Here is a 9,336-nt window from a genome sequence, read left to right on the forward strand (position 1 = left end):
CCGAATATACCCAAAAGGTCAAAGCATTGGACAACAACATGCCAGCAACATATGCCACTTTGCCAGTCGCGTCGCAGCAGGGCCTGCGTTCAGCCCACCAGCCCGAAGAAGAAGAGATCTCTCTCTCTCCAGCCCGAAATCGCACATTCGCATGGATATCGACGAGTGCTCCGCGGACGAGTGCAGGCGAGGGAGGAGAACAACTAAACCGGCGGCGTATCGTACGTCATGCTCCGCGCCTGTGCCGAGTGCTCGCTACTTGCCCGCGTACGCCTCTCGCCGCACGACGCACACGTCGGGCAGCGATCGGAAGCGGTTCGCCCAGTCCATGCCGTAGCCAACCACAAACTCGTCGGGGCAGACGAGGCCGACCAGGTCGGGCGAGAGGTCGGAGGCGCGGCGTGCAGGCTTGTCAAACATGACGCAGGAGCGCACGGAGAGGGCGCCGCGGTCGCGCATGAGCTGGACCAGGCTCGCCATGGTCTGGCCGCTGTCGCACATCTCGTCCACCAGCAGCACGTGCTTGCCCGCGAGCGACGTGTTGGTGTCCTTTTTGATCTGCACGTTGCCCGCCGAGACTGTGTCCAACCCTGCGGGCGGAAAGCGTGCGAGTGGAGGGGGCGTCGTGGTGTGCGCGTGTCGCGTGCGTAGCGGTCGTGGTGTGCGCGTGTCTCGTGCGTCGAAGCCCATGGAGGGTGAACACACGCTGCTGAGGTTGGTGCTCTCGTAGCTCAGCCCTCACCGTAGCTTGAGCACGCGATGAAGTCGGCAGTGTGAGGCACCGTCAGATTGCGCACGAGGTCGCTGTAGAACATGAAGCAGCCGGTGAGGAGGCCGACCACCGTGAAGGTGCCCTCGGTCACGCCAGCATAGAGGGCGTTGATCTGCCCGGCCAGACGCTGGCAGGCCGCCGCAATCTCGACGCGGCTGAAGAGGACTCGGTCGATGACGGCCGGGTCGGGCCACGGCTTGGCGAGTGGCGAGTCGGGCCTCTCTTCGCTCAGCTTGCACATGTGAAAAACGCCCAGCTACAACACCGCGAGTGAATTGCCGCGTCTGCAACCGATCTTCCTTTCATCTTTTCGTGCCGAATCCGAGCCCCGCCATCGCGAATTCTTCCTGCTCGCCTCTGCTGGGATATACAGCTACACGAGTACACGCGGCCTGTGGGCCTAGCTTTGGGTGGAACATATGGCTCCAACCTCGAGGTCCTCGTCGTCGTCCTCCTCCTCGTCCTCCTCCTCCTCGCACTCGCGCTCGCCTCCAAAGGCCAAGCCCGTTCGCGACGAGTTTGGCCGCGAGGGCCGCCGGAGCAGCCGCAGCCGCAGCCGCAGCCCTCGCCGCGGCCGGGACGATCGCCGCGATGACGGCCGCCGAGGCCGCAGCCGCAGCCGCAGCCGCGACCGCGACTACGACCGCGACCGCGACCGCCGTCGCCCGCCGCCGCAGCCGCACTACTCCTCCGGGCCCGTCCGCGGCAGGCGCCGCTCCCGCTCCCCGCCGCCGCGCCGGCCGCGGTCGCCGCAGGTGCCGGACGAGTACCTGCTTGACGTGCCCGAGGCGGGCTCGACGATGCGCGCGCGGGTGGTCTCGGTCAAGCCCTTTGGCGCCTTTGTGCACCTCCCCGGCTACCGGTCACAGGGGCTAGTCCACATCTCTCAGCTGGCGGCGCGGCGGGTGGAGTCGGTGGAGGAGGTGGCCAAGCTGGAGGACGAGGTGTGGGTGTCCGTACTCAGCGTTGAGGGCGAAGGCCGCGCCGCCCGCGTCTCGTGCTCGATGCGGCGCGTCGACCAGCAGACGGGGGAAGAGATCGAGGACGAGAGAGCGGGCGGCGGCGGCGGCGGCGGCGGCGGCGGCGGGAGGGAGTACAAGCGGCAGCGCGGCGGCAGCGACGCGATGCCCGAGCAGTTTTCGGTGCACAAGGGCGTGGTTGAGAAGCTCGAGTCGTTTGGGGCCTTCATCTCCCTCCCCGGCCTGCGGAAGAACGGGCTGTTGCACATCTCCCAACTCTCAAACCAGCGCATCGAGGTGCGATCTCCCCACATCTCCCCATACCTGCCCATATCTCCCTCAACTCTCAAACCAGTGCATCGAGGCGTCGGACCTGCCCGACATCCTCGTGCGATCTCCCCATATCTCCCCATATCTCCCCCATCTCTCCCCACATCAGGCGTCGGACCTGCCCGACTCCTCGTGCGATCTCCCCATATCTCCCCATATCTCCCCCATCTCTCCCCACATCAGGCGTCGGACCTGCCCGACTCCTCGTGCGATCTCCCCATATCTCCCCATATCTCCCCCATCTCTCCCCACATCAGGCGTCGGACCTGCCCGACTCCTCGTGCGATCTCCCCATATCTCCCCATATCTCCCCCATCTCTCCCCACATCAGGCGTCGGACCTGCCCGACTCCTCGTGCGATCTCCCCATATCTCCCCATATCTCCCCATATCTCCCCTATCTCTCCCCACATCAGGCGTCGGACCTGCCCGACATCCTCGAGGTCGGGCAAGACGTGTACGTCAAGGTCACCTATTAATTGAATTGATTAGATCGAATTCAATGAATTAGCTTAATTCGTTAACAAGACGTGTACGTCAAGGTCACCTCCATCGACGCCGACGCCGGCCGCTACTCGCTCTCGATGAAGCTCTGCTCGCAGTCCGACGGGCGCGACCTCGACCCGACTCATGTCGAGGCGCGGAGAGATGGGGAGAGGTGGGGAGAGATGGGGAGATCGCACCTCGACCCGACTCACGTCGAGGCGCGGAGAGATGGGGAGAGGTGGGGAGAGATGGGGAGATCGCACCTCGACCCGACTCACGTCGAGGCGCGGAGAGATGGGGAGAGGTGGGGAGAGATGGGGAGATCGCACCTCGACCCGACTCACGTCGAGGCGCGGAGAGATGGGGAGAGGTGGGGAGAGATGGGGAGATCGCACCTCGACCCGACTCACGCCGAGGCGCGGAGAGATGGGGAGAGGTGGGGAGAGATGGGGAGATCGCACCTCGACCCGACTCACGTCGAGGCGCGGAGAGATGGGGAGAGGTGGGGAGAGATGGGGAGATCGCACCTCGACCCGACTCACGCCGAGGCGCGGTCCGACGCTACTTTCGGGTGAACTAGCAACTGACGAACTCGTACAGGCGCTGTCCGACGCCGACCGGCGAGGCGGCGGCGGCGGCAAGGGCGGCGGCAAGGGCGACGAGCCGAAGCGCGACTCTCGGGCGGCGATGGAAGTGCCAGAGTACGGAGGGCGGCAGCTCGGCACGGGCGAGTACGACCTCGTGCCGGAGGAGGTGCGATCTCCCCATATCTCCACATATCTCCCCCATATCTCCCCACATCTCCCCCCATCTCCCCCCATCTCCCCCCATATCTCCTCGTGCCGGAGGAGGACGACGAGTCAAGAAGCGGAATGCGTGTTCATGTCTCCCCACCAGCACTCGGCAGGAGGACACGGACTCCGCTGTACTCCGCCGCACTCCGCTGCGCTTCACTGCATTCGCACCCCTCGTCTCCACGCGCTGCTCCGAACACACTGCGATGAGACCGCCTTCCCGCCCTCATGTCGGCGTACCCACAACCTAGGAGGACGAGCGGCCGGGGCTGCCGCCCGCGGCAGGCGGGACATACCAGCTGACCGTGCCAGGCACGGGCGCCGTTCCGCCGGCACCGGACGCGGAGGCGGAGGCGCGCGCGCAGCTGCAGCTGCAGCTGACGGCGAGGCTGCTCGCAAAGGGCGCGGCCAAGCAGAAGCGGCGCGAGGAGAAGAAGGCGAGGAAGGAGAGGAGGAAGGAGAGGAAGCGCGAGAAGAAGGGGGCGAAAAAGAGCGGCAAGAAGGGCTCCAAGAAGGAGAAGCGGCACCGCGAGAAGCCCTCGTAGCCTCCTTGGCGAGGGGAAGGGAAGCTGCGCCACATTGTCTATAGCTGCGTGTGAGAGCTGTATAACGAGACGCGTTTGCGCCGCTGTGTAGCGCCGATCTCTACAAGGTCAGGCGTGCCGCGTGTCCGAGGGCAAGCTCGAGCGTCCCAGAAGCGCTGCAACCCGGGTACGTGTATTGTGCCGCATCAATAATCATGCCGCATCAATAAATAAATAAATAAAACGGACACCTCTAGAGTGTGAGATGGGTAAAAAGGAACAGGTCCCCGCCCTTGCGATGTTTGTACAGGGTTCTTTGTGGGTATGTGGTCGGCGACTAGCCGGCTGCCGGGGTCGTCCTCCCGATGGCGGACTAGCACTAGCCGTCTTCCACATGGTCCCTCGGGTCCCTGCTGCTCCTAATCTCTTCGTACATCCTCCTGCTGATCTCTCCGCAAAGTCCTGCTCCCTCCCTCGTCTCGCTCTGCGCGTGTCTGCTCCGCCTCCACATCGTCTGCCCTGCGTCGTCTGGCGACGGGTCCTCCATAGTCGGTTGAGGTCGCCGCCCTCCTCGTGCCTCTTCCCACCGTTCCCTCGGCGGCCGACGCCGTCTGCTCCGGCTCCGCCGTCCCCGTGTCTGCCCTGCTCTCGTCCGCGCTAGCTTCTCTGTTTCGTCATCACTGGTGTTTCTCCTCTTTTTTCTCCTCTTCTTGTACCGTATGCTTTGTACATCGCGTCGATTCCTGTTCGCGTGAGCACCATCCTGAAGCCCGCCCAGCAGCTGAACCGCTCCCTAAGTCGAAGGAGCATCATCAGTCTCTCACCCACTTCGCTCGCTGCCCACTGTCACCGCTCCCTCCCGCGTGAGCCGCCGTCGCGGCCCTCGTTCGTCCCACTGGCTGTTGGCCTGTTCCCACGTTACCTCCATTATCCCTCCTCCTCCGCGACTCCCTCAAGGCTGGCCGGGCCTCCTTCCACCCAGCGAAGAGCTTCCTCAGCCACTCGATGTGTTCCTCTCTCTTCATTATGCGCGCCGTAGCCTCATCATTGAGCTGGATCCACCTCTGCACCGCTCCCGTCGCCGCCTCGGCCACGACTTGCAAGTTCCTCGTGACCCGTGCGCCAAGGTCCCTCCGGCTCTTCTCCGAGAGATCATCTACCAGCGCCGGCAGCACCCCCCCGACGGCTGGGGCTAGTGCATCGTACCCGTCCTCATCCAGCACCCTATAGCGTGAGCCCTTCAGCGCAGCGACATGCGCTATTCTCAGCGTCTTCAGCGTATCCTTGGAGTCGGGTGCCGCCTGTGCTACTTTGCTGATCGCCGTCCCCTTGCGCTCGACTGCACACGCTCAAGTACTCAAGTGCACGTGCGAGCACTTGGAGCACCCCCGACTTGGAGTGTACTTGAGTAGTTGGTAACCTCACACATGCAGGGCCGGGGAGCTAAGAAGGGTGAAGGGCACCCAGAGCGGGATCTCTCAGGTTACGAGTCATTTTTTTGACTATACTGCGACAGTATACAGTAATACTGCGGTTCATCCCGGTGTTGTTAAACACGGGAGCAGACAGTTTCGCCACACAGCACACAGGTGCGGACTAGCGCGTGCGCTAGCACAAACAAGGCAAACCAATTCTACCACCAGCTGTTTCGTCGGAAGCTCTCACATCGCCTCAGAGTTGCGGCCGAATAGGGATAAAGAGGGCAGTCCAAGAAGGCGCCGCAGCCAATCGAGGTGTTCGATCGAGGACGAGGTGTATCTGTCCGGCAGCGTGACGGCGGTGAGGTAGTCGCCGATCGAGGTGAGGCTGTCCGGCAGCGTGACGGCGGTGAGGGCGGAGCAGCCTTCGAAGGCGCTGTCCTCGAGCGCAATCACGCCATCGGGTATCGGGTACGCCGGCCCCTCCTCCTCTTCCTCCCCCTCCTCGCCGTCTCCGCCGCCGCTGCTGGCAGACCTGCCAGACCTGCCAGACCCGCTGGACCCGATAGACAAGACGACAGACGAGGATGACCCGTTGGCATCCTCGTCCTGGTCCTCCCTCTCCTCCCCTCCCTCCCACCGCTGCACCTGTTCACGCGCCGCTGCCGCCACATCCTCCGAGTCGCTGCCCAGCATTGCCTGCAGAAACTCGAGCAGCGTCGCAAACGCCTGCGCTCCGGCCTCGTCGGTGGGCTCTGGCTCTGCCGTCGAGGCTTGCAGAGCCGAGTCATCCGCCGCTGCCTCGTAGGTATCCATCCTTGCTGCGCGAACAACACCCGCATTGGTGGATGGCAGGAACTTGAGGCTTGTCACCTCGCGGCGACACAGCGGGCACTGGCACGATTGCGACCGCGGATCGATGATCTTGATGGTGCACAGCTCGCAGAGCGTCGCGTGGCCGCATGGCTGGTTCCGAACGGTGCGAGGCCGACTCATGCACACGGTGCAGCTGTCGCCGTTTTCATGCTTTCTGGTCACGCTGTTGTCCGTAGAGGAGGCATCGGCCTCCGCGGCATCCGACCTTGCACGCTTGCCAGTCCCTAGCATTATGCACACTTCGCCGACGACGCGCTGAAGGGACGGCCGGGGCCGCTCGGCCAAAGCTTGGGGGGGGGGGGGGGGGGGGGGCATAGTGGTGTGCAGTCCCGCAGCATGTTAAGTCTTTCTTGTTTCACGCTTTCCGCTTTCTCGAGGAGCCGGAACCAAAAGAAGAGCATCAAGCCGCTCACGCTCGCACCCCAGGCAGACAGACAGACGGAGATAGTCGATAGACAGACAGACAGATGCACGCCGCGCGAGAGACATCCCATGAGCCGCGCCGCTCGACGGCCTGCGCCATCCCGTCGGCGAGCACCGAGAGGCCGGCGGCCGACAGCGCGTTTGTCGTGATGGGCGCCGCCCGGAGCGAGCGGAGAGCGCGGACTGATGCTGTAGCGCGGGCTTGCAGTCGCTCAAGACGAGGCACCTCCTGTCCGCCGCAAACATCAATCACGGAGACAAATAACGCAAAATTGCGTCACAGGTCTCACACACACCGCATACGATCAAATGCACGTACGGCTTTACGGTGTACTGGTGTAGTGTTTACGTAGGTACGGCGTCTAGTGACTAGTCGGTGTTCGGTATCTCCGCGACTCCCGACTCGCCCTAGCTTCAACTCTCGTACTCGAGAGACGCCCCACTCGCACACACCGCGACAGCTAGCGACGCTCCGCCCTCTCAGCTTGGCCCCGCGTCGAGCTCCACGTCGTCGCCGTACTGCATGTGCGGGAAGGGGGGCAGGGCGCCGTCCTCGCCGGCAGCCGGCAGCGGCCGCCCGACGAAAGCGCTCAGCCGCCTCCACAGCTGCTCCGAGCTCTCTCCAAACAGGTCGAGAAGGAGGACGCGCTCGCGCGGCAGCGAGCCAAGCACGACCCGGTGCCACAGCGCGAAGGCGGCGGCGGCTTGCTCCTCGGTAAGGGCGCCCACCGGCGCGTCGAACCCGAGCAGAGGGAAGAGCGGCGCCTGGTCGAGATATGGGGAGATATGGGGAGATGTGGGGAGAGACAACCCGAGCAGAGGGTAGAGCGGCGCCTGGTCGAGATATGGGGAGATATGGGGAGATGTGGGGAGAGACAACCCGAGCAGAGGGTAGAGCGGCGCCTGGTCGAGATATGGGGAGATATGGGGAGATGTGGGGAGAGACAACCCGAGCAGAGGGTAGAGCGGCGCCTGGTCGAGATATGGGGAGATATGGGGAGATGTGGGGAGAGACAACCCGAGCAGAGGGTAGAGCGGCGCCTGGTCGAGATATGGGGAGATATGGGGAGCTGTGGGGAGAGACAACCCGAGCAGAGGGTAGAGCGGCGCCTGGTCGAGATATGGGGAGATATGGGGAGATGTGGGGAGAGACAACCCGAGCAGAGGGTAGAGCGGCGCCTGGTCGAACGGGTGGCGCTTCCTGTTCACAGCGGCTCTATTCACAGCCTCTTCTATTCACAGCCTGGTCGAACGGGTGGCGCTTCCTGCGCGACGCAGCCCACGTGGCGGGGTCGCGGGCGGTGAGGAGGACGCGCGCCTACCTCAGCCGAGATCGGCCGAGATCAGCCGAGATCGGCCGAGATCGGCCGAGATCAGCCGAGATTCGAGCTCCTAGATTCGCCGAGATCCGCCGAGATCCGCCGAGATCCGCCGAGATCTTGCGGGGCGAGGAGGGGTCGCGCGTTTGGAAAGGCGGCGAGCAGCTCGAAGAAGAGGTCGACCTGCGGGGCACGTCCGGGACGTGTCATGGACGTGCGCAGGCCGTCGGAGCGAGCAGCTCGAGGAGTGGCAGGCCGTCGGCGTGTCGATGAGCGCGTCTGTCGCGGAGAGGTAGGTGAGGTCCTGTGGACATGTCTCAGACATGTCATGGACGTGTCATGGACGGGCCAGCAGCAGGGAGCGGAGAGGTAGGTGAGGTCCGTGCGGTGCGCCGCCTCGCGATCCACGGGCGGCGCCGGGTGGCTCGACTTGAAGAGCGGGCGGAGCAGCTCCACGGGCCCGCCGCCTTCGCGGTACGAGGTGGTCTCCTCACCGCTGGTCGCGTTGAAGGCGCGCGAGTAGTGGACCGTCGTCACGCCGAGCGCCTTGAGCGCAAAGTAGAGCGACATCGTGCCCGTGGTGCCGGGTGAGGCGCCGATGAGCAGCGGGTGTGCGGATGTCGCAACAGGCGGACCGGAGGACGGCAGCTGCACGCACGGCGATAGCAAAGGGTCGGGCTGCGCCACCGCCGCCGCAGCGTCCTCAGCTGCGCAGGAGCCAGCGGCAGCGGCGGCGGCGCAGCCGCGAAGCAGCGAAGTGGCGAAGAACACTCTTGTGAGGCTGCTGACCAAGCGTGGGAGCGCGCCGCACATTCTGTGCAGCGCGCCGCTCATTGTCGGCAGGAATTTTTTTTTTGAGCTTAGCCTTCGGTGTTATGAAACAACGCAAGGCGGACATGGCATATCGCTCTCGGGCCCACAGACATCCCGCACACCCGCCGCCACCCGCGCGCGCCCCACCCCGGCCGGGAGAAAGGGGAGTGACAGTTTGGGCCGGAAAGCCCGAGTACCTCGCACTCCGTGTGCGAGAACGCAGGAAACAAGAGGGCTCACAAGTCCGGCTCACGCGCCTCGAGCTCACCGCATGGTTCAGGGTGAGCGCGGTCTATTGCCCGCGCGGATTTTCTTCTTCGCGATGTCCACCAGCCGCGCCGGCGCTCGCGCCGCCTCGCCGCCGCCTCCGCCGCCGCGCCCTCGCCAGACACGCCGCCGCCCGTCCGCTTGCTCGATCTCCCCAGGGAGCTCCTCGAGCGCGCCCTCTCTCGCTGCGACAGCCCCATCGACATCGCTCGCACCGCGGCCGTCTCGCTCCTCTTTCACCCGCTCGCGGAGGAGGGCATCCGCTTGTGGGCGCAAGAGCGCGGCTTCGAGCTGCCGGCGCAGCCCGAGGACGAGAATTGCGCCGTGCGGTGGCTGTGCTATTCGGCGTTGCTGCG

At 64.7% G+C, this 9,336-nt stretch overlaps 3 protein-coding genes across 3 annotated transcripts; 1 reads left to right on the forward strand and 2 right to left on the reverse strand.

Annotated features, from left to right (window-relative positions):
• EMIHUDRAFT_428604 (hypothetical protein) lies at window positions 1–1,013 on the reverse strand (the record flags this gene model as incomplete). Its single annotated transcript, XM_005756750.1, has 3 exons — window positions 1–98; window positions 130–590; window positions 743–1,013. 2 exons carry the CDS (start codon window positions 1,011–1,013, stop codon window positions 256–258), a joined length of 606 nt encoding a protein of 201 aa, XP_005756807.1. The 3' UTR covers window positions 1–98; window positions 130–255.
• A 178-nt stretch (window positions 1,014–1,191) lies between these two features.
• Window positions 1,192–3,885, forward strand: EMIHUDRAFT_107756 (hypothetical protein; the record flags this gene model as incomplete). Its single annotated transcript, XM_005756751.1, has 5 exons — window positions 1,192–2,028; window positions 2,393–2,527; window positions 2,603–2,692; window positions 3,147–3,299; window positions 3,592–3,885. 5 exons carry the CDS (start codon window positions 1,192–1,194, stop codon window positions 3,883–3,885), a joined length of 1,509 nt encoding a protein of 502 aa, XP_005756808.1.
• A 1,640-nt stretch (window positions 3,886–5,525) lies between these two features.
• EMIHUDRAFT_221179 (hypothetical protein) lies at window positions 5,526–6,389 on the reverse strand (the record flags this gene model as incomplete). The annotated part of the gene is made up of 2 exons (XM_005756752.1): window positions 5,526–5,723; window positions 5,955–6,389. The coding sequence occupies 2 exons, from the start codon at window positions 6,387–6,389 to the stop codon at window positions 5,526–5,528; spliced, it is 633 nt and encodes a 210-aa protein (XP_005756809.1).
• Between the last annotated feature and the right edge of the window lie 2,947 nt (window positions 6,390–9,336).

Source organism: Emiliania huxleyi (assembly GCF_000372725.1).
Source record: "Emiliania huxleyi CCMP1516 unplaced genomic scaffold EMIHUscaffold_95, whole genome shotgun sequence".
Taxonomy (NCBI): domain Eukaryota; phylum Haptophyta; order Isochrysidales; family Noelaerhabdaceae; genus Emiliania; species Emiliania huxleyi.